General features: G+C 40.6%; 1 protein-coding gene across 7 annotated transcripts in view; it reads left to right on the top strand.

Moving 5' to 3' along the window:
• The window catches only part of ZNF462 (zinc finger protein 462), a 158,030-nt gene that overhangs the window by 86,388 nt on the left and 47,142 nt on the right, over positions 1–24,500 (top strand). For 5 of the 7 annotated variants that reach the window (XR_013167946.1, XM_077141128.1, XM_077141124.1 and 2 more), the window contains exons 4-7: positions 499–663; positions 3,403–3,689; positions 6,760–6,878; positions 10,731–10,922. Coding sequence is in view for 6 of the 7 variants with exons in the window: in XM_077141128.1 (XP_076997243.1) it covers positions 499–663; positions 3,403–3,689; positions 6,760–6,878; positions 10,731–10,922 (763 nt within the window). In the remaining variant the exon portion in view is untranslated. The remainder of the gene's footprint in view (positions 1–498; positions 664–3,402; positions 3,690–6,759; positions 6,879–10,730; positions 10,923–24,500) is intronic. The other 2 variants (XM_077141147.1, XM_077141155.1) reach the window with 1 other exon arrangement.

Genomic DNA, 24,500 nt, shown 5'->3' on the forward strand with positions numbered 1-24,500 from the left:
TGGTTGTATGACAACGTGTGCTTTCTTGCATAAGGCAGTCGGCGGGGAGTGGGATTGAGGGTGTGTGTGTTTTTTGGTATTATTAGCTTTCCTCAGCCATGTCTTGGTCTTCAGTGTTTGCTACATGAACTTAATATCTCAAGGGGTAAGATTTTTTTTTCCTTTTTGCCAAGAAGTTCCTTAATGGCATAGCTATGCAATAGCTCTTGTGTATAGCTGAAATTGGTTTGAAAACCAGGTAACTGTGTGGCAGTGAGGATGAGGCTTTCACACAGAATTCTTTACTCATGAGTTGTAACATATTTGGGTTTCAGAGACTTTGTTTAGTAGACAAGGCACCACGACTCTGATAAATTTGTTATATAAAAATACTCACACATATCTCCCTTGGTTTAATCTGCAATCTGGTGTAAAATAAAATATGCGAGTGAGTTGCAAGAATGAATGACCATTGAGGGTGGGCTCAGAGGACTGATGGCTACCACTGTGTTTTACCAGCCTTTTGGTCACTTAGAAGAGGTGCCAAAGATCAAGGAGAGGAAAGTGGTGGGATACAAGTGCAAATTCTGCGTGGAAGTGCACCCAACGCTCCGAGCCATCTGCAATCACCTCCGCAAACACGTCCAGTACGGCAGTGTCCCGGCTGTGTCTGCCGCCGTGAAGGTGAGAGCTCTGAAGTTCTCCATGAGCATTCTTGTGTGTGAGCAATTCCAGTTACTTATTAGCCTCACTGCTTCACACCGCTGGGGAAAGGGAGTCTTAGAAGGCGGGCATTCCTGTGTTCTGCTTGGATTGGCTTGGCTTGTTTTGATTTCCTTACAGGTTGGACCTTCCTCATCTTTCCGTTCAGGGAAAAGGTTACATTTTCATCTGGCTTCTTTGTAAGCACATAGTTGGATGGAAACGAAAAGGCCGGGCCTCTTGGTACAGGAGGTTTTGGGTCCTCCTTTTAATTCTGCACTTAGGGCCATTAGCTGTTTTGCTCTTGCAAGTTGTCCAAGCTCTTAAAAAAATGTTTTTATTAGAGTGGTAGTAGGTTTACAGAAAAATCATGCTGAAAGTATAGTGTTCCCATATGCCCCCTCTCACACACAGTTTTCCTTATTATTGACATTTTGTGGTACCTTTGTTAAAATTAAGGGAACATTGTTATTAGATTATCCTATTACCTGTAGCCCGTAGTTTACAGTAGGGTTCATTCTTTGTGTTGTATAGTTCTAGGTGGGTTTTTTTTTCTGGCAACTTATATGCAACCTAAAATCTCCCACTTCCAGTGCCTTCAAATATTCACTTCAGTTGTGTTAATTATATTCACAAAGGTATGCCTCCATCACCATAATCCATTATCAAAACTTTTCTGTCACCCCAAACAGAAACTCCATACCAATTAAATTAATTCCCAATTCCCCACCCCAACATGGCCCCTCATAACTTGTATTCTGGTTTCTGACTTTATGAATATTCTGCTTATATCATATCATTGAGCTCATAACGGTATTTGTCCATTTTTGCCTGGATTATTTCACTCAACGTGATGTCTTCAGAATTCATCCATGTTGTAACATTCATCAGAATTTCATTACTTTTTATGGCTAAATAATATTCCATTATGTGTTTAACATGTTTGGTTGGGTATTTGGGTTGCCTTAATCGTGGTTAATGTCACTATGAACATTGATGTGCAAATATCTGCTGTTCAAGTCCCTGTTGTCAGTTTCTTTTGTTTGTGTACCTAGAAGTGGGCTAGTAATTAATTATGCTTAACTTTCTGAGGAACCTCCAGGCTGTCTTGCACAGTGGCTGCACCATTTTACATTGCCACCTACAATGTACAGGGATTCCTCTTTCTCTGCATCCTCTCCAACATTCGTCGTTTTTCTTTTTTTTTTTCAATAGTAGCCATTCTAGTGGGGTGACATGGTATCTCCTTGTTTTGATTTGCAGTACTCTGATAGCTAATGACTTTGTGCATCTTTCCATGTGTTTATTGGCCATTTACATATCTGTTTTTTGAGAAATATCTATTCAAGATTTTTTCCCATTTTTTAAACTGGGTTGTTTGTCTATTTCTTCTGTCTATTTCAACTGGGTTGATTGTCCAAGCTCTTGAGAGGAATCAGGTGGGTGCTGCTCCTGTCATCCTCTGCTCCACCCACACCCAACGTCTTACTGTCCTCATCTAGCTGAAGGTGCCCACAGCCCAAGAGAATCCATCTTTTATTTCTTATCCTCAGCAAGCAATTCCATTGCACTTTAAATCCTCTGGGAAGTGCAAGAGCTATTCAGTCTAAAACTAAAAGCCTTCAAGTCAGAGTTGATCCTGAGAGTCCCTTGACCTGGTTTGTCTCCTCCATTCCCTCTCCCACATGTGGCTGACACGTGCCTTGCCCTTTTCCCCTGACCTTTACGAGGCTGCCTCTTTTGAACGTCATAATCCTAATAGCAGCCAGTATTTCCATTGTTGACCAAGCCACCATCTGCAACTTCCAGGTTACTGCTCAGCACTTACCGTTTTTGAGTTTAGGACTTTGCTTTTTCTCTCTGGACCCACAAATGTATTTCTCTCATCTGCTCTTCCTGCTCTTGCTTCCTGTTTTTGTTAGTTTAGCATCAAGGAAAAGCTTCTGCTTTTCTTCCTTGAAGCCTGAAGACTCTGTCTGTCCATACGGTGACGACCTGGGGACAGCAACCTCGCCTTCATCCACACTACTGTACTGTGTCCCAGGCTTCTTTACTGGATCCACATGAGGGAGACAGAGCGGCTTTGCCCACACAATCGGGAATCCAAGGGGCCACCTAGATAAATGGGCAACTTAAAATCAGTCTTCCTTTTTTAATTGATTTAACAACAACCTTTGTTCGAAGGGTGACGTCATTCTCTGGGGGTTTGGGCTGAGAACGGAGGGCAGAGGGGCAGGAATCATTCACTTGCCTTCCTTTTCAAATGATGGCCCAAGGGTCCTAGATACCAATAAAGTCCTGCTCTTTCTTCTTTTCTTCCTCTTCTCTGAGCCATGGTCCTAACCCACCCTAATGCCCGTTTAGGTGGCATCTCAATTTGAATTTTCCTTTTAGAAATGTGTAGAATTTATCTTTTCAGAATTTATCTTTTTAGGCATAATCGAGTGAACTGTCTTCAAAGGGGAAGAGCCCCCCTCCTTCACTTTTCCCAGGCAGTCGCAACCTAGGTCCGGACGTGTTGCCCTAAAACCACCACGACTGCATGAAGAAGGGCAGTCGCGCTTGCCCTCCCTCTAGGTGGAGCCGGAGAGGCGGGGGAGGAAGCTCTGACAGGAAGTGCGGATGCGTTTGGGAGAATGAAGGGAGAGGAGGAAAGCCCAGGCAATGATGATGGATATTTATTTTGTTGGTGGGGCATGTGTGTGTGTGTGGTTCTCTTAGCAGGAGGCTGAAGATCCTTCCCACCTGTTCCTGGATGGACTGGAAGCAGCCAAGGATGCCAGCAGTGCCCTGGTGGACCGGGTGGATGGTGAACACTGCTTGCTTGATGGAATGTTGGAGGATGAGACCCGGCCGGGGGGATACCATTGCAGTCAATGTGACAGGGTGCTGATGTCCATGCAGGGGCTGCGTTCTCACGAGAGGAGCCACCTGGCCCTGGCCATGTTTACCCGCGAGGACAAGTACAGCTGCCAGTACTGCTCCTTTGTTTCTGCTTTCAGGCACAAGTAAGTGCTGTGGGGTGGTGGCAGTTGGGAAGTGGGAGGAGCTGTCGTGGTAGAAAGCAGCTAAGCTACAGCAGCAGATACTCAGAGGAGTTAGCAGGCCCCGCTCATGGTTCATGCCTGCTCTTCAGTTAGCTGGCTTATTGGGAGCTTCAGACATTGCACCTGTAAAATGGGGCTAAGAACAGGAGATTGTTTGGATGACATTAGATGTGGCAGTGAGACCATCCTGTAAATGAGAATTGGAGGTACTGCTATGTTTTGCACAAGGAGGGCCAGGATGTTTACACATGCATCTGTCAAGTAGTCATCAAAACCTGACTATCGTTTGAGGAACGGCAGTTCCGTCTGAGAAACTGAGTTACTAAAGAGATAAGATTAGGAATGTTAACCCATGTGACCAGGGAATCATTGCTCAATATTTTGAAAAAGACCATCCAAAGTAAAGAAGCAAAGTCCACAGGAGGTTGAGAGGAGGGAGCTTCCCATGGCCCATTACAGCTTTGGAATTTTAGGTTTGGGGTAGGTGTGGAAAGCTTTTTGAGGGGGTTGGTTCTGGAGAGAAATAACCTTTTGTTGACTTACTTTCAACTGTATAAAAGAGAGATAAATACTCAGTAATGTATTCTGACACTCTTGGATGAAAGGTGATTGATTGTAAGATTGACACGCTGTTTATTTTTATGATAATTGAAAATAAATGATGTACTGTTTGCATCTTAAAAAGATAAAGTGCTAGTTGTCATTGTTGAAATGCAGAGGAGGAGGTGTTTCTACAAAAGTTAGGATGGCTTATAAGCTCTTATTATACAGAGCTTAGTGTCTAGACTTTGTCATCAGAGATACTCATCAGCATGAAACTGATATAGTTCTCTTCAATAAGTATTTATTGACCAGCATCTCTCACAGTGTCCAACATTTACTACAATTTCAGTAAACAGTTGGGCTACCACCTTGTGCAGGGTACTGTGCTGGAGAGTTTGAGGGGACTATACAGATGAATAGACTGTGGACCAGGATCTAAGGGGATTTGGGGTCTAGTCCAACTTACGAAGCAAGCACTCAGATGACCTGGCAGAACAAGGCACAAATCTTTAAGAAAGCATTGGTGAAATAACTGTCAAGTTTCAAAGAAGGGAAATGTTACAACTACTTTGAAAGGGTCAGGAAAGTTTTGAGGAATAGGGAGTATTTGAGTCAGCTCTTTTTTTTTTTTGCATGGACAGGCACCAGGAGTCAAACCTGGGTCTCCAGCATGCCAGGCAAGAACTCTGCCTACTGAGCCAACGTGCCCTGCCATTGAGTCAGGTCTTAAAGTAGGAAGATAGGACTAGAAACATTTGCAAAAGACATATGACATGGAGGAGACGGCAGGAGCACCAAATCGGGGAGGGAAGTGCTAGACTCTTTTGGGGACCAGCTGGTGTCCAGTTTGATTCAATCTTAAGTTACATGTAGAGGAATAAGGAAGATGATAGTGGAAATTGAGACCATAGCTGGAGACTTTGAGTGGCAGGAATTAGGAGGTTTTTAGTTTATATTATTGGCAAAATGAAGGCTCTGAAATGAGTGAAATCATCATAATTGCTAGCAGGCACTGTGTTAAGCTCCTTAACATGGTATCTCCATTTAGTTTCATAACCAGCCGTAGAGGTATGGTCCCATTATTATCTCCATTTTATGGGTAAAAAAGTAAGGCTTAGAGAGGTTCAGTAACTTGCCCAAGATCCCACAGCTTATGAGTGACAGCTGGGATTTTCACCCAGGCAGTCTGACTCCAAAGTCCATGTTCTTTGAGTTGAAAAAAAAAAAAATGGGAGAGCCCAACTAGGAAGCAGAGTAGTAGATCCAGAAAGTTAGGATGAAACTTTGGAAATGATTCAAGAAACTAGGATCATAGTTGATTCATGCTATTAACAGGTTAGCATGATTTGGAAAAACTAGCTTCATGTAGAAGATGAGGTCAAAGTAAAATGCGAATATCCTGTAGGTTTTGAGTTTGGTTGACCAGGAGGATGATAGTGCCATTTGTAGAAACAAGGGAACGAAGGAGAGAATTTGTTTTAGAGGAAAAACTGATGGACTGGTTTAGGGCTGGTTGAGTTTTAGAAAGCTAAAGGACATTCAGTGGGAGCTTCCCAGAAGCAGTTGAGAACACTGCTCTGGAGCTCAGGAGGAAGTTTTCTGTTTCAGTGGTCAAGATTATCCTTCCCATATGAGTCAATTTAAAATGGAATTTAGTTCTCTGGGGCACTGACACAAATATGAACTTTTTCCCACATCTTGTTTGGTAGAATTTATTGGTTTTTTTTTAGGCCAATAGTTATGAAATACTGTGGGTTCATTATTATTAAATAACTTCCTTGTAAGTTGTTTCTGTGAAGACTGATGTACAGCAAGCCTGGCTGTGTTCATCAGAAAGGGACCACCAGCCTTTTTGATCACGTGAGTTACTTGAAGACACTTGCCCTGTGCCTCCATATTTACGGAGACACAGGAAACATGATAATCCATTGCAAGTAGGTCAGTCGCTTTGAAACCTCCCTTCTCCACTCTAGTGTTCACAATGGAAGTGGAATTAAGAAAGAAAGAAAAGATCGCTCATTTGTAAATGTATTGTAACTGTAATTCCTTGTCTTTCTTTTATTGAACATGTTAAAGGGCTAATTGATAGCTGCCCCTTGCTTATTTGGTGGAAAATTTGAGTGACCTGTGTTTTACCTTCTCTTATTAGATGCCCTTTTCTAATTATTGGGAGATGGTGCTTCTGGAGAAAGGAAAATCTGAGTCTACCAGGACCTGTTACCACTGCCTTGTTTCTCAATCCAGACAGTACTCTTGATCTCTTCCTTTAGTTTCACCTTTTTTTGAAAGCCCTTATGACTCCATCCAGTGTTTTTAAATTTTAATTCTATTTATTAGTTTATTTTGGGGTGTGAGAGAGCCATCACTAGCAAGTAACACAAAGACTTTGCATAGCTTATAAATGGGATTCCTGGAAAAGGGCAGAAGAATATGTTGCATGTAATTTTTAATCTTGTCATTTTCTTTTTTTTTTTCCTTCTGCATCAAGTTTGGATCGCCATATGCAAACCCATCACGGACACCATAAACCATTCCGATGCAAACTCTGCTCCTTCAAGTCCTCGTATAACAGCCGGCTGAAAACGCATATACTCAAAGCTCATGCTGGTGAGTTTGTATTCACGATGCATAAGGTCTTGGAATCCTCTGAGTTTGAAATCTAATGGTCTTTATTTTGTGACATTTTTAAAAGATTCTCTTGTCCCTCACGTGAGAATGAGGTCATTCTTAAGACGGCTGTATGTTCAGCTTTTTTTACCCTAATAAACAAAAGTCAAATGGATATAAAATTCATGTCATAGTTGATTCATGCTATTAATGAGTAAAAATTAGGCTAGGCTATTTCATTTTAGAGAAATTTCTAATACCTCACCTTCTTAATGGTAATACAAAGAATTGTTACATCTTCCAGAGAGATTCTCAGCTAATCTAAAGTTATAATCTCAAGGAAGTTTGAAGGGACAAAGCACTTAAGATACACCAGATGCCCTTATATACATTAACATCACCCCGCTAGGAAATGACTCTGGATCTTGAGTGACCAGGAGTTGTGCTTATCTCTGTGGCTCTGCTGTTCCATCCATAGCCCTTCCTTATAAACAATCATTCCTTACATACTGGGCTCTTCACTAAGCATGTTATAGTCATCATCTTACTTAACCCTCGTGACAGTTGTAAGGAATAAATGTTGTCACCCTTAGTTTCAGATGAGCCCAGAGACTTGACATTAAGTGGCCTGCTCGAGACTTCATAGCCCATTTGCTGAGAATTAAGACCCCAGAATACAACCCTACATCTTTATCACTCTCAAGATGCTTTTTCTCTCTTTTTTCTCCTCTCCTGTACTCTGTGTATTGTAGATGATGCATAGTAGCCTGTTCTTTTGGCCAGCAATAGCTAATCAGAACTTAGCCAAGGGATGAAAGAGGTGTGAGGTGAGGAAGGCAGTGGCAAGTGGTATGGGAGGGCCCCTCCAGAGTCAGTGGCATTCTGTGGCCCTCTCAAGGGGTCTTGACAATTTTAGAAGAATCAAATAAAGCCCAAGGGGAATTGGGGAAATGGAGGCTTCAGAATACCTAGCTGAACTATGAAAGATCCTTCCAGAAATCTTTGTCTCATTTATTAGCTTATGTTGTGCCTTGTACTCTTGTTTTAATAGTGTTGTAAAATCTGCCCAGAGCCTGATCCATCCTTCCCTTTTGCCATCTCCTCATATCTCATGGAAATATGGCCATATTCCTTCATTGTTGGCCCCTCTTGGCTGGCTTAATTCAGTAAAATTACAAAGCTTTCCCAACTGTCCTACTGGGGGGGGGGGGGGGGCAAAGGACAGGAAAATTAGTTAAATGAGCTTTTCTCTATCTTAAAGGATTTTTATGTCTCTAGGAAAATTCTACTAAGGACCATGAAGTAAGTGGCTTCAGGGTTCAAACGATTCTTTTCTAACTTGTGTGTATTGTAAATTATTCAGCTGGGACATCATCCTGGTGAGTTCTTCTCATAGGCGTTAGCCTCTTCTAAAGCACTTTGACCAGTGGGAGTTGGCTAAATGATTCGGCCTGGTGGGAAGGACTTTCAAAGAGTGTGTGAGACTGCACACTGGCTCCAGGGCTCTGAGCTAAAGTTTGTGTCCTGGAAGCTGACTGAGCATACTGGCCTCCTGTGGTTACTGGTTAGTGAGAAGGAAGCATCGAATAAGAGAGAGTGAGAGCAGTGCAATTCAGTTCTCTACACGCTTTTTGGAATCTCGGTCTCCAGGTCTGGCTTTTAGTCAGAGAGAGTGGCTTAGCTTGGAGAAAACCAGTATGTTTTCTGAGATTTTTGTCTGATTCTGTCTATTCTAGATGGATGATTTTATTTTATTTTAAATGTTAAGAAGTGGTGTGGACTAACCAAACAGTCTGCATTTTGAATTCTCTCTTAGGTTGTGCTACTCACTGCCACCCAACAAGGTTTATGCAGGCTTGCAATTAGGAACATGAAAAATTGAATCAGGTTGGCAGTAGTGTCAGGAAACACTACTGCCTCCTGACCAGCCTGACTCCTATCTAGTAGTCAAGGTGGGCTGACTGGCATTCTTGGTGCCTGGGCCCTCCCACTTCTTTGGAGAATCCATTCTCTACTGTCTTGTGCCATAGAATGTTGTCTAATTGAAGCATTTTCGTAGTTCTCCCTGGACATGCACACTCTGAGGGTCATCACTTATGAGAGGCAGGCGTAATGGTTATCACCTATGAGAGGGAGGCTTAATGGTTATCACCTATGAGAGGGAGGCTTAATGCAAAGCTTGGAATGCTGCACTCCACATGGGTGAAACCATTTAGTAATATTCAAGGTGGGAGAAAAGTACCAATCTCAGCTGGTTCACAGGCTCATCTGATTCCTGATGCCTTAGAATTAATTCTTGACTCCTTAGAATTAATCCATGGAACACCAACCACTTCTGTCCCCAGTTCATTTTTATGGGTCTGTGAAAGATTTATTTCTGAAAATCCTTTCTTCTTTCTTCCTTCCTTCTCTTCCTTTTGCTCTGAGTTTTAAATTTAATCTTTAAAATGATGCTTCTAAAATACATATTTATTAGTGAAAATTTGGAAATGAAAGAAGAAATATAGACAGTCATCCATATTCTAACCAAAAGACCACTATCATTAAAATTCGATGGATTCCCTTTCAGCCAGTTTTCTTTAATTGTTTTTAACAGTTGTGATGATAATTTAATCTAAAATGTATTGTGTTCTACCTATTCGTCACTTTCTGCTATTACAAATGCTTCAGGAATTTATTTTAATGGTGTAATAGTTTTTCAAGAAGATATGCCCACATTTACTTACTCTTTTTCCTAATGGTTGGAAAATTAGGATTATTCATACCTTTATTCGGCATCAGTAATGCATATTTCTAAAGAAGGCTTCCCGTGTGTTAAAGGATATTTCCTTAATATAAATGCTCAGAATTATATTCTTGGAATTATTGGGTCGAAGACTTGAGCATTTTTAAACTTATTATTATATTAAGCCTGAATTGCTTTATGAATTGTTCATTACTGTACATCTTTCCAACAACATAAACGTGCCTATTTTACATATTTAGTTTTTAAAATGTAATTAGTTTAAAAGCTGAGTTACAGCAAAAGTAAATCACACTCTAAGTTTGTTTGGTCATTGTGATCTGTGCTGTATTTCAGTGATATAAAAATAACTGAAAGAAAAAAATACTTGTTTTTTATTTAAATGTACTGTTTATTGGAAACGTTGGAGATACATACACACAAACATACACACACATTTTATACATATACAGTTTTCTCCCAGTTAGAGGAATGATTTATTTTTAACCACCTCTGCACTATTGATTAAATAATTAAATGGTGCTTTATGCTAAGCTTTGTGAACTGATCCAAAATAAAAAATAGAGGATGTGTGGGATAGAGGACATGAATAGATGGCAAGGAAGAAAAGAGTGAGAGTAGCACAATAGAGTTTGCACTAAGTGCATTTTTGCCTAAAAAACCCTTTTGAGATCCTTGGACTGAGAATTGAGAATATTGTTTTTTGCGGATGATAACAAGGCCACCTTAAATGAAAATTAGTGTGGTCATTTCTAAGTATAGAGAGGGAGAAAGAGGGATTGGGAAAACTTTTCTGCAGGAGGCGTCATGGACATTTGGCTTCCATTCCCTATTGGGGAATCAAGACCCAGCTTCATCCCTGAGAGTAGAGCAGGAAATAGAGAGACCAAGTCACTTGATTATGGAGCTGGTTAGAGAGTTTCAATCCCAAAGGAGCATTGTGGTTGCGGGAAGGGGTGGGTGGTTGGTCTGTGAAGATCCATAGACCAGGAAGCCTGAGAAGCACTTGTCTAGAGTGGATTAACCATGTTGTTTTGTTTTCTACCCCCTGCCTTCTATCCTTCTTCCCCCTTTGTTCTCTTATGCCTCTCACTACCATCATCTTCCAGGTGAACACGCCTACAAGTGTTGTTGGTGCTCATTTTCCACCATGACCATCAGCCAGTTGAAGGAACATTCTCTTAAGGTCCACGGAAAAGCCCTGACCCTCCCCAGACCGCGAATTGTCAGCCTCCTCTCCTCACACGTCCACCACTCCTCCCAGAAAGCTACTCCAGCTGAAGAAGTAGAAGACTCCAATGGTAAAAGTGGGCTTCCCAGCCAAAATGAACCCCTGCGGGTGGAGGTGGGCTGGAATTTCAGGGGGCAAAAGTTGCCAATCATTCTCTCTAGAGGAACAGTTCAAATCAAGGAAGAAATGTGAAAAGGGTGGACTAGAATAGAAGTTGGAGTTGAAAGGTGACATGAACTCAGTGAGTCTCTTGTGCCGGGACAAAAAATGCCAGTCTGTTGTGTGTGTGAGTGTTGCTTGTGGGAAGTTCGCTTTGTGGGAGATAGATTCTTGTTGGACATTTTGTGGTGTCAAGAAAGAAAAGAAGGCATACCATGGACCTTTAATTCTTTATTTGTTTATATCCCGTCTTGTTCTAAAAAAGTTCATACTGTGAAGGGTTTGCAGTGATGGTTATGAAATTCAGCTACTCCAAATTCCAAGGAGGAATGGAACGGTAACCGGGGGATGTCTGACTGATTGGGTCATGAGCTATTGTAGGGTATCATATTGCTTTCTTAATGGCTGATAGATGTTGAGGATGCTTCAGCTGGAATGAGAATTTTCCCAGTTTTTGAGTACAAGAAACAATACAGTCTGTCTTCTCACTGGTACTTATGACCCAAAAGTTACAGGGAGAGAAAGATTCCAGCCATGGAAACTGCAGGCATCGTGAGCAAAAAAGGGATGGTTTACTATTTTGATCAGACCAGAAAACAGATCTGTTTTGATTATTCCACTTACATCGAATGACAGCATTTATCAGGTCCTGAGGAGAGAAGGAAGTCTGTAGGCTCTTAGAGGTATGGAAGACCTTAGAACCCCCCTATGGTGTTCTTGTAATGCTTGAATCTGTAATAAGCAATGACATCTGTAATAGCAGATGAGTACATCACCAGCTTGAGTACGTCTGGGTCAGGACACTGACATTTTGTCAAGGCCTGCTATTTTATTTTGAGGCAGAGTTAGCAAATATGTAGGAGGAGCTTAAAAAGTTCATGGGCCCTTTGGAACAAAGGCCTGGATTTGAATTCGAGTTCTCTGGATGGTAGTTGTCTTTCCTTGGGCAATCTTCCTTTATTCTGCCCATATGTAAAATTGGACAAGGATGTCTACGTGAACAGATTATTGCAAGAGATTAATGGGAAAAGGTGCATATGCAAAATGCCTAACACAACATCTGACCTACTGTAGGTATTCAATAAATGGTAATTTTATCCTTGTGATTTTTGTCTTTCGGTTGCAATTCTGGCCTTTGGGACTATATGTAATAAGTAGGAGTTTTGAAGTTTTTTTAATGTAAGAGTTTAAAAGGAGTGACTTCAGGTATCCTGAAAGATCTGAAGATCTGAACAACGCAACCTGTCAAGGTAGTAGTCGAATTATCAGATTCTCCAAAGGGTAAACAAGTAATTCTTATTCATAAGGTTTATAAGCAGACAGCTGTAGGAGGAAATGGAAAGGTAAGTCCTGAGGCTAGAAGCTGCTTTACTGGGTTGTAGAATCTGGTGACCTTTCCTTTGCAAATCATTGCTTAACACTCCAAGTTCTCACCGATTTCCCTGTCTTAAAGAACTTCTTTGTTTTTAACAAAGAAAGCTGGTTATTATGGCTATGACTTTTAATGAACTGAGCACACTATCTCCTCAAACTATTTTGTCACTGTTTAAAATGTAGGAAGAAGCCTGTTTTGTTTTGTTCTGTTTTACAGGAAAACTTGAGTCTCATCCTAGAGGTGGGAGTAGAGTACATCTTTAAAGAATACAGAAAATGTCCCCTTTTCACCTTGGAATTCTGTTCACTGGATAAGATTGGTCTATTGCAACCAGAGGGCAAAATATAATTTGACCCAAATTGTCAGGTCTTTATTAACAAAATTTTAGTTAATTGCTTTCACCTGAAAGAAAACTACATCTTTGAAGCCATTTGCTTGAAATTGATCCATCCAAACATCATTTCCACAGAGGCTTTTCCTGGGACATTTCTCTTGATGTCATATCTTCTTTTTCCTTGGTCCTTCTCCCTTTAAAGGTGGTATCAGTCACAGGGAATCCTGCAGCCCACCCACTGCTTGGATCATCTCCCTCTGAATGAGCTAAAAAGAGTTGCCATGAATCAACTTCCTGAGCCCCTTCTCTCTGCCAAGACCTATACTATTCAGAAATGAACACTGGCCCTTCAAAGAACTTAAAATCAGATGTTTAGAAGCTATTATCAGCTCCCACATGGGAACTCACCACAGCCTCAAGCCTGAGGCCTAATCTCTTTGGGAGTAGATTTTGACTCTTAGAGCTAGGTTGGGTTAGGACCATGGCCAGAATCATGGAGGGAGAAGGGGTTCAGAAACATGCTGACGTGATACGATGTTTCTGCAAACACAAATGTCTCTGTTCAGCCTCAGGAGGATAATTTGGAATATATATATATATTTTTTTTTCTTTCTTTCTTTCTTAAAAAAGCACAGTGAGTGTGAAAAGCCCCTGGGTGGGAACTCTTTAGTGAAACTGCACAAAAGTCACTGGATTCATGCTGTTTTTAGATGTATATAAATAATCTATATCAACAGGCCAGCGGTGATTAGTTTAATTTGATGATTAGAAGATGGGGGCAACAGAGAGAAAGGCAGCAAATGTTCCTGTGAATGGATAATTATGTGGAAAGAATAATTAATAGTTTATTCACTCAATAAATATTTCCTTGTATGCTTAGGATGAGTTTTGGAATAGAAATTTTGAGGTCCAAGAATGAGGAGGCCTGTGTTAGAGAGACTTTGCTAGGGAGTTGGGTGGCAGATTCGCAGGAGAGGCTAAGTCTTACAGGATAAATACACAGCTGTGGAGTTAGACAGTAGCCTGTAAATCACGCCTTGAATGGTGTTTGAAACACACATGCAAAATCCAATTGCACATTTTAATAGGGAGAAGCTGTGGGGCTATTGGCTTCTGGTTAAAGTTTCCCACACTACAGATGCCAGGACACTGTGAACACAAGAATGAAACATGTGCTGCAGGCCTGGGTGGGGGAGGTGAGGGGTAGAGATCCATAAAACCAGGGAAATCATCAGTGCATCCTTGGCTTTCTGATTCCCTAGTGAGGGGTGAATAAAATGAGTTCACGTGCTCCGTGCTTTTTACACTGGTCAATTGCTTGCTGTCTTGAGAGCGAGCCAGTCTTTTCTTGCAGAGGGAAATAGTCTGAAAAGGGAGGTTTTTCCAAAGCGGGCCTCTCTCCCAACTGAGGGAAGCACTGCAAGTCAGGGCAGCTGAGAAGGCAGGAATAGGAAAGTAGAGGGGAGATTTTATCCCAGCTGCCTGGCCACACACTTGTTCTGTGCATAAGCAGAGCTCTGGGGCTCTGGGCTGTCAATCTGGACGTGTTTCTCCAGCATGCATATCCTCTGTATGTTCTTCCTGATCAGTGGTCAGAAAGAAAAGCGAAGCTGTGCTGTGTGGGTTTTGTGTATAGGATAATGGGAAATGACACGTAATTGCAATTCTAAACAATGCATTAAGGGGAAGCAATCAGTTTGTCAGCAAAGGGGAGTACTGTGCTGGGTTTGTGTTTACTGGGTTCCTTCTCTTACCGTATACAATACAGGACTGGGTTATATCAGGCTTTTTTCAAGTCTACTCTCAGTACAAACACACGCACACGCACACACACATAGAAAATAACAAAAGAAACTAGAACAGCATCGTTTATCTGTGAGATACATAATTTAAAATTCAGCTTTATCCTTTATAAGAAGCCAGACCAGTGGTGACATTCCCTCTTCTTCTTCCCTCGAATTTCCCCCAAGGAATACATTATTTTATTTCCTCCAGCTATCCAGTTATCCTTTATAGAATTAATCTCCTTTAGGAAATAGCTCCTGTGTGCATTTAAAACAAAAGCAAAAGTCCGATGTTAAGACCAGGTGCAAAATGAGAACGTGAATGAGGGTAACATAGTTTTTTCTTTTATGCCCTAGTCAGCAAACGGGGGAAAACACAAAGAACCCTTGGTCATGATACCTGTCCTTTCGTAGTGTAGATCTTACTATTATCCACCCTATAGAGAAGTCTTTGATATTATGAGCTAATAGAAAAACGTTGTAAGGACTTTATGATTACTTTTAATGAAAGATTTTCTAATACAACTTTTCAGGTGGCTTTTCCATTCTATACTCTAATATTTGATAAACACTTTTTATTGAGACACTTCTCAGCAAGAAAGCACAGGTATTTCTATTTGGTTATCAAAGTCCCCTGCATCTTACCATTTATTCATGCTTTTTTCCTTTCCAAAATATCCTTGCTAAGAAATCCTAATATTTCTAACCATCTCGGTACTTCTTATTTTAGACATCTAACTTCTTCATTTCTACTTCCACACCTTTGAAGATTGACTTTCAGTGACCCTGACCCTTCACTGATTACTTTTTTATCACTCATCTTTTCAGTGTTCTATTTGTGCTGGTGGATATGCTCTTTCAAAAGTGTTCTTCAGAATTGTGTTTTTGGTCCTGCCCCCTAATTTTTCAGTGGGACCACTTAAGAGTGTCTTCGTTTGCCAGGGTTGCTATGATGGATACCACACTCTGCTTGGCTTAAAGAACAGGGATTTATTGGCTCATGATTTGGGAGGCTAAAATTCTGAAATCAAGGTGTTGATATGCCATACTTTCTCCCGGAGGCTGTAGTATTCTGGTACTGGTTTGCCGCAATGTTGGGGTTCCTTGGCTTACATTTCTGTCTCTGTCACATAGCAGCTTGTCTCTCTGGATTCCCCCTATGACTGTCTCTGACTGTGTTTCAGTTTCCTCTGTCTATAAGGATTTCAGTCATATGGATTAAGGCCCACCCTGAATCACTTTGTCCTCATCTAACTAGAATCTTTGAAGATCCTATTTACAAATGAGTCCACACCCTAACCCGTAATAACATCTTCAGAGGTCTTATTTACAAATGGGTTCATTCCTACAGGATTGAAGGAGAGTTAGGACTTATGATTAGGTCTCCAAGAGATAGATACTTATTAAATATTGACTTCTGTGGAGGCATCATGATTTTCAATACACTTCAGATTATTGCACTGAGACCCTTAACATTTCTAACTCCAGAGAACCAAATGATAGAATGGTTTTATTTCACTTCTAATATTGAGGTAGGGTTAAAGCGTTTCCAGCCCTCAGCAGTGTGTGGAGGGGCGGGAAAGATGGACATTTCAAGCGCGGTCAGCTGGAGCAAGTGCACTCACAACTCACACGGGAATGCCCCCCTTACTCTTTATGTCTCTGTCAAGAGAATATATGGTATTTGAATGCAGTTAATAGAAATTTAGGGAAGCTATAGAGAGAAACCAACATACCCTATAAATTAGTCAAATTTTCTATTCTACCTGAAAATTTGACCCACCAGGCTTTTAACAAAAGTTAAACAGTAAATTGGTTAGAAAATTGGTTGTAAGAAATTCATTTTATGAGACTTGTATTGGTCAATTCCTCCAAATCATAGATTTTCAGCTCTGTGGACCATATAGTCTCTGTCACATCTACCCAGCTGTGCTGCTGTAACACGAAAGCTGTCACAGACAGTATGTAAACAAATGGACATGGTTCTGTTCCAATAAAATTTTAGGTACAAAAGCAGAGGGTAAGGATACACGGGTAGTTCAGTGGTAGAATGCTTGCCTTCCATGCAGGAGACCTGAGTTCGATTCCTGGACCGTGCACTCACACACAACAAAAAACAACAGGGGGTAGACCAGGTTTGGTTTATGGGCAGTACTTACATGTTTCTGTTACTTCTATGCACCTATTTCTATGCCCCATGCACTTATCTAGACTTATTTCATTGATTCCAGCCATAGATGATTGAAGAGAAAAATTGCAACAGTACACATGAAATTAATCCAGTCTTTAACAAATGCCATTATCAACTTACATAATTAACATGCAGAATATTCCTAGATGTCTCCTAAAATATAACTTTACCTAGTCAGTCTTTGTTTCATATATGAAATGTAAGGTATTCCATAAAGCTTTGAAAATATTAGTGTATGAATTATATTTGAGCTTAAAAGAATTGTGTTGTCTTGCTCCCAACTACCAAGTCATTTAAAGTTGACGGCAGCAGTACTTGACACTTAAAAAAAAATTAAGATCTGATATGTTTGCTTTTTGAAGAGAAGCTTTTCACATCTCTAAATAGGTCAGACATAAAATTCAACCTTTAAGAGGATCCAATTAGTTGCTAGAACATCAGACCTTGCATACATGTTCCAATTGCAATCAGATTTCTCTTGGGATAAAAGAAAGAAGAGGTGACTTCTTTAAAAATGACAATAATGAAATGGAGACTCTCAAGTGAATAATTGTGAGGTACAAAGTTTTATATCATTTATAGTACATAGGATGCAGGGCATAATTTTAATGGCTTGACTCTAATTTTTAATAGGTTCTGCCGGTCTCAAATTATCTGACTTTTTTGACATCAGAATTTCTATGTGATCTGGAGTTTATGTTAATGCTTATTTTAAAAAATGGCTTTCCTGCTATAACAACTTAGAGGTCTAAAAAAGAAGGCACTAATGATTTGGAATCCTTGTTCTATACCTGGAAGTTTTCAGAGGTTAAACTATTAGGGATTGGCCTCAGCAGAAAGGAGGAATCCTCCAGACTTATCACCACCCTGAACTTGAAAATGTGATACACCGTTCCCAAGAAACCCACCTGCCTAGGATTTCTGTGACTTTTTAAATCAGTCACAGTTCCATGTGCCAAGGATTAAAAAACATTTCCAATATAGTCTGTCCATGTCCTGGGAACTTAGTCAATGAACCCATCTCCCTCTTCCCATGCCAAGAAAAACATTTGTTCATCAGAAATATATGCATGTACTACCACACTCACTTAGAGCTCGATTCCCAGCAACATGAGAGTTTGCTTCAGGTTCTGACTTTTGCATTTCCTGCTCAACTGCTTGAAGATAACCTTAAGTCCTCCAACACCTCAATTATGTGAAGTGTCTTTTTTAAAAAAAGAAGAATCTACTTTTTTCTTTGGAAGAAAACATACTCACTGGTTTGTCAAATCATCTAAAACTGCTGATCTTTTTCTCCTTTTGAAGAATTTTCCCTCAGGTCTCAGCTGCCCTTCTCTTGTTTTCTGTTTCCTGACCTGAGGTTAGATATGTCAGCCCAATTTTATTTGAGACAAAATCCCTCAAACTGTCTTGAGAACTCCTTATGACACATAGAAAAACTCCTCTGTTCTCCACTGTTCTGCCTGAGGAGGACTCAACATGGACTAAGGAAGGGTATTGGCGTTGAATAGTGGACTAATATGGGTGAGCCGTGACTCAGAGGCAAAGGGCCTGGGACAGCCTTGCTGTAGAGCAGAGTGTATTTCCAGGGAAAGATGGTATGTGAAAACGAACTTTAAAAAATAAAGTGCAGGGGCAGTGCGACAGTGGCTCAGTGGTGGAGTTCTCGCCTGCCATGCCGGAGATGATTCCTGGTGCCTGCTCATGCAAAATAAATAAATAAATAAAGTTCAGAGATGAGAAGATGCCAGAAATAACCTTTTAGAAACAGGTATTATGACTCATTTTTAAACAATGAATTGCGATGAAGATAGCCTTGGAAAGCTTGTCCAAACCATGTACACGTTCATAATCCTGAATAATACCCAACAGAAAAATCCCAGTGGTGCTGGTTAAACAAAATGGCCAGCTAAAGAATGGCCAAAGGGATGTGAGAAGCACGTGCTGAGGTAGGAGGATCCTCTGGCTTCTTGTTGGATCAGTCCCTTGCTGTTTATGCCCAGGAAGGGGTATCTTCCTGCCCAGCAGCTCGCCTACTTTATAAGATGTTTCAGTCATCATTTTCAGGCAAGGGATGTGTTTGGCGGAGAGTGCAGGGCTGGCTAAGGTTTCAGTTACCAGTTCACTGCTCTTCAAGAAGTCATTCCAGCACTCCCTTCGTCAGCTTCCACAGGACACACACTATTCTTAGATGACACTCACAAGACACTCTCCATATGTCATCTTTTATTTTCATGGGCTGTGCGTCTTCCACAGAAGCTGCAGTGAGTACCAGAAATTGAGCAACACAGGACCTTCTAAACCTTGATATTTAGCCTTGCCAGTCATTTTCCCCCCTTGACCACTGTGAAAGCCATTCTGGCTTACACAAGGGTTCTGCGTGTTTCCTTTTTTTAAATGCCTAAGTGATAAAACTTATTTTATTTTACTTTTTTTTAATTCTTCTGATTGCCTTAAATTTGTCTTTTCATTTAATCTGTCAAATGAACTCAGAGATAAAGATGGTTCATCTCGTTTTGTGGAGAAGGAAACTGATATCTGGAGGAGTGAAACAATGAGTCCATAAGTCACAGAACTTGTATATCATGGAACTGAGTTTCGTGCATAGCTTTATCTGAATCCATAGCCTGTGTCCTCAACATTTATGCCATCATGTTGAAGTCTCGCAGCAAAAATAGCCATCCATCAAACGATCCCAAGTTCTGGAATCTAAAGACAAAGTTTTAATTATTTATTGATAGCAACACAAGTAATGTTAGATTAAAAAAGAAGAATATAATGAAGTGGAAAATGGTGTGTCTGGATTGTAAAGGCTGTAATCCTGGAGGGGAGAAGGGATTGATGAGTCACGGGTGGCTTCTTAGAAGAGGTGAGGCTCGAGCTGGGCCAGGAAGGGTGAATAGGATTTATACAGACAAAAGGAAGGTCATTGTGGGTGGAAAGAGTACCAGAATGAGCAGCTGTACAGCAGATTGGATTTTGGGACAGCAGTGAAGCCAACATGGCTAGAGTAGAGGGTGTGCAGTGAGGTTAGAAGGACGGTGGATGGGAAGGAAAGCAGAGGTGGAACCATGCAGTAGGGGTACTTAAGACCAGAAAGAGGACCCAGATTTGTCATGAAACGGGCTGAGCGAGGAAGACCATCAGTAAAGTGCCTTTTCACTCTGGAAGGGACAGGGTGCTTTTGAGCTCTAAATGCATCAAGCCAACATCTATATGTCTTTTAGAATGAATGTATATTTAAAAGAAGTCATCGGCACATTTTGCCCTTCTAAGATGCGTACATAGATTCTTCTCCTTGATTATAAATAATACCTACTTGTGATTATGTTATGTAAAGAAATACATAGATAAACTGTGAGGGTCACCCATAATGCCAACACTTTCCCCCAAGTAATCTCTATTAACAATTTGCTAGAGAGTCATCTAGATATTTTTCTATGCATATAAATTCATAGGTTCACAGGTTTTATAAGTACTTGACTCACTACAATTTTGAAATACAAGGGTTCATGTCTTAGAAAAGACGACTACCCTTCAAATAGTAAATATCGAGTAGTTAAAGGCTTCGAGTATTTTGCTTGTATGTGTGTATGAATGTATGATGTGTGTGTGTTTAATGTGGAATTCTCAAAATTATATAAGGCTTTTGAAATCTTTAAAAAAATATATTAATTTATTTCATTTTAAGCCTTACTTATCCCTTCAAAAATTACTTAAGTCCCCTTTCCTACTGCTTACTCAAGACAACACATTTTAAATACTGGAAAATGACCTATAAGCTAAACGACAAATCAAGATTATAGACTGTCTAGACTGTTATAGTGTCAAGCTGAAAATGAGATTTTGCTATGGTATGTGTATAAAGTATTCTGGGTCGTTTCTGACCCTTGTATTCACTTCCATTCCTGGACTTGCCGAATATTCTTATCATTGGTTAGCATATCTGTCTCCTCAACTAACCTGCATGCTTTCTGAGGTCAAGGACTATTTCCTATTCATTTTCAGAGCCCCAGTACTTAGCAGGCCAAGCAATAAATATATTTCTTGGATCGATTTGAATTCATGCTGCAAAAACAACTGCACACAATAAGAACGGACAAAACAACAATTTATATGTGGAAACGCCTGGGAATTTTAGTGACTGCAAGCTCTACTGTGTTGCATGATGCTTGGAAAAAGCCAGTGGTGCTGGGCTGTGGGCACATTGTGATGTGCGAGTGTACTGTGATGTGTGTAACCACCATGACATGAATATATGATTTGTATGTTTATCATGTTGTGTGTGTATACTGTGCCATGTGTACATATGTGGAGTGTATGTGCCATGGCATGCATGTTGTGCCATGGTGTACATATCTACCATGATGTGTGTGCACACCATGGTGTGTGTGTACCATGATGTGTGTATCTTGCATTGTTGCACTTTTCGTTGTTCGCTACTCTCTCCTTGAGTTAACTAATGTTGGCCTTGCCCCCAGTGTCATCACCATATCCTCTTGACATTCTGCAACCAAAGTAACTAGTCCCTTCTTTCCTCTTAAGCAGCCAAGATGAGTAATGGGGCATAGTCCTTATTTTCTGCAACTTCTTAAGAATATATCTGTTTCTTTCATGCAATGGTCTCTTCTCCAGTACCTGTGCTTATTTCCTTCCGTCTCTTCTCTGGAAGGCTCTTTTACCTTCCAGTAAACTTGGCACCAGGCTTATTTACAGCCTCCCTTCCCACTCCAACCACAGCCATCATGCCCCAGAATTTCAGTGCCTAAACTCAAGTGGTGGCAGCTCATCAAACACTTCAGTCTCCTCAGGTAGAGAGATTTTCCTCCATTCCGAATGAATTCCAGTGCCCATCTGTGGCTGAGTTCACTCCATCCGCTCCATCTCCAGCATTTCAGGTTTAAATTCCCTCTGCTCACTACTTTGCAGCTGCCTTACCTTCTCTGCTGACCCAGACCTCAGGTTAGCCATTTCCCGGGTGCATTCTCTAGCATTCTTATTTCTCTAGATTCTTTGTCCTTCTCTGGTTTCCGACTTCTATCCCCCAATCCTTCATAACCCTCACTCTGCTCTTTGTCTGATTTTATCTAGTTTTCTTGGCGCTAATCTCAATCTTTTCCAATCTGTTTACTGGCTTATCTTGGTTAACTGCAAATCTGACTTACTTTAAATCTGTGCCTATTCAGACTTGTCCCTATATTATGTCAATTGTCTCATAAACATTCCAAGCTACTTTCTTGAGGGAAAAAGACAAGAATGAAATAACAACCCATGTGCTAAAGCTGCAAGTAGCTGCGGTCTATTTCTCTGTCCCAAAGCAAATAGTGAGTAAATGGAATGAGCAGCAGAATGGTTGGTAGCTGTGGTGATCACTGATTATTGTGCTTGTGAGTTGTGATTTTATTGGTCCTCTGATTTTATAGTATTTTAAAATTTTGCCCATGGGTAAGTTTTTAATTAGGAATATAGAAAAGAAAAGATGAAGAAATCCGTATCTACCTTGTGTGCCAGCTAGGGTAATGTCACCAATATATCTGTTAGAAGAAACAGAATAATTGTCATAACTAAATCAGAAGCAGGCAGTGCAGTGCAAGTGAAATTCCCAATTAACATGTTAAAATTGGTGCATTCTGGATATTATGTTAACGATAAAATAAGATCATTTTTGCTAAAACATCTATAGTCTCTATTTGGGCATCTTAGTGATGTTACCAGTATAACAGAGGTCAGGGGAAAAATAACTGAACTCTAAAACATTAAGTTCAATGTTTTAAAAAATAAGATTAGGTTTATTTTTCCCTTTTAAGTAATAGTTTTTAAGCTGTATTTTGAATGGTTTCATTATGATATGCCCCTACCCCCTGAAATTTAACACAAAATGTCTGCAGTACTTTTCACAGTATTTCTAATTTTCTGGGGTATTTTCTAAATACCAGTGTCAAGAAGAGAGTTGAGTCTATAGATGTCACCCATTATGTGTGTCAGAACAGAAAAAAGTCTTAGAGCTGCGGGGCAGAGGAGTGGCAATTCTATGCAAGTCAAGGGTGGGTATAAGATATAATTTTTTTTTTTAATATTTTTGTTAAAAAATTTTCACACATATACACTCCTCCTATATTATATAATCAGTGGTTTACAGTATCATCACACAGTTGTATATTCATCACCATGATCATTTTTGGAACATTTGCATCACTCTAGAAAAAGAAATAAAGACAAAAGAAAAAAGCCCATACATCCCGTACCCCTTACCCCTCCCACTCATTGACCACTAGTATTTCAATCTACCCAATTTTTTGTACCCCATCCCCCTACTATTTATTTATTTCTTATCCTTGTGTTTCACTCATTTGTCCATTCCCTGGATAAAAGGAGCATCAGACACAAGGTTTTCACAATCACACAGTCACAGTGTAAAAGCTGTATCATTATACAATCGTCTCCAAGAATCAAGACTACTGGAACACAGCTCAACAGTTTCAGGTACTTCACTCCAGTCACTCCAATATACCATAAACGAAAAAGGAATATCCATATAATGTGTAAGAATAACCTCCAGGATAACCTCTTGACTCTGAAATCTCTTAGCCACTGCATCTTTATTTTGTCTCATTTCTCTTTCCCCCTATTTTGGTCAAGAAGGCTTTCTCAATTCCAGGATCCCAGGTCCTGGCTCATCCCTAGGAGTCATATTCCATACTGCCAGGGAGATTTACACTCCCTGGGAGTCATTTCCCACATAGTGGGGAAGGCAATGAGTTCACCTGCTGAGTTGGTGTAGAGAGAGAGAGACCACAAGATATATTTATTTACCTATTTATCATCATGTTCTAAATTAAAAGTAGAAACAATGTATGTATGAGAAGGAAGCTTTATAACCTGTAATGTACTGGGTGCATTGGTGGTGGTTTTTCTACTAATCTTTATAATCCTGGAAAAAGGAGATGGCCTAGGCGATGCGACGGTGGCTCAGTGGCAGAATTCTCACCTGCCATGCCGGAGACCTGGGTTCGATTCCCAGTGCCTGCCCACGTAAGAAAGGAAAAAAAAAAAAAGGAAACGACCCTGCTTGGGCTGAACATTGTATTGAAGGATTGTGAGCAAAGTGCTGAGACAACCCAACCCCACTGCACTGGACCTTGTTTGCCAACCAGGCAGAGCTGCTCTCTCTGCCGCTTGGCTTTCTGCATCCAAAAGGGGAGTGTGAGTTCTTGACAGCAACAGATTGGCAGTGCTTCATTTATGCTGCACATTGCAAGCCCATCCAAGTTCTGCTCCAGGGATTCTCCCAGGCACTCCACTCATAGGAAAGATCCATGTGTTTCATGGAACCTCTCCCTCAACTCGTAACAGTTCTTTTCAGTGTAATTTTGGAGTCACATTGCAGTCCTGACATCAAATGCGCCCCTTACTGTGTATCACTGGGTTCATTTTGATTGAACAAATACCAGGGGGCACCATTTTCACCCAACTAGAGCTAGTAAAACTTATGGGCAAATTATCTCTTTTGAAACCAGTTCTCTATGTAGATTGTCTTTACTTGATTTAATAGTCTGTAGATCACCATGTTGGATGGATTGGATCCCTGGATTTGAGGTGAGGATTGAAGACTGCTGCAGGCTTGAATCCAGAAGGCACTAGCCATGTTGTCATCTCTGAGAAGGCAAAACCTGCACTGCCTTCAGTGGTCCTGTTGGCTTAGAGGGCATCAGTGCCCTGAGCTAAATCATTGGCCTTCTCTAAGCCTCAGTGATCCAACATGAAAAATAAAAATGCCTGCTTGTGGGGTTGTTAACGTGAGGCAA

The sequence above is a fragment of the Tamandua tetradactyla genome, chromosome 2 (genome assembly GCF_023851605.1).
Source record: "Tamandua tetradactyla isolate mTamTet1 chromosome 2, mTamTet1.pri, whole genome shotgun sequence".
NCBI classification, from domain to species: domain Eukaryota; kingdom Metazoa; phylum Chordata; class Mammalia; order Pilosa; family Myrmecophagidae; genus Tamandua; species Tamandua tetradactyla.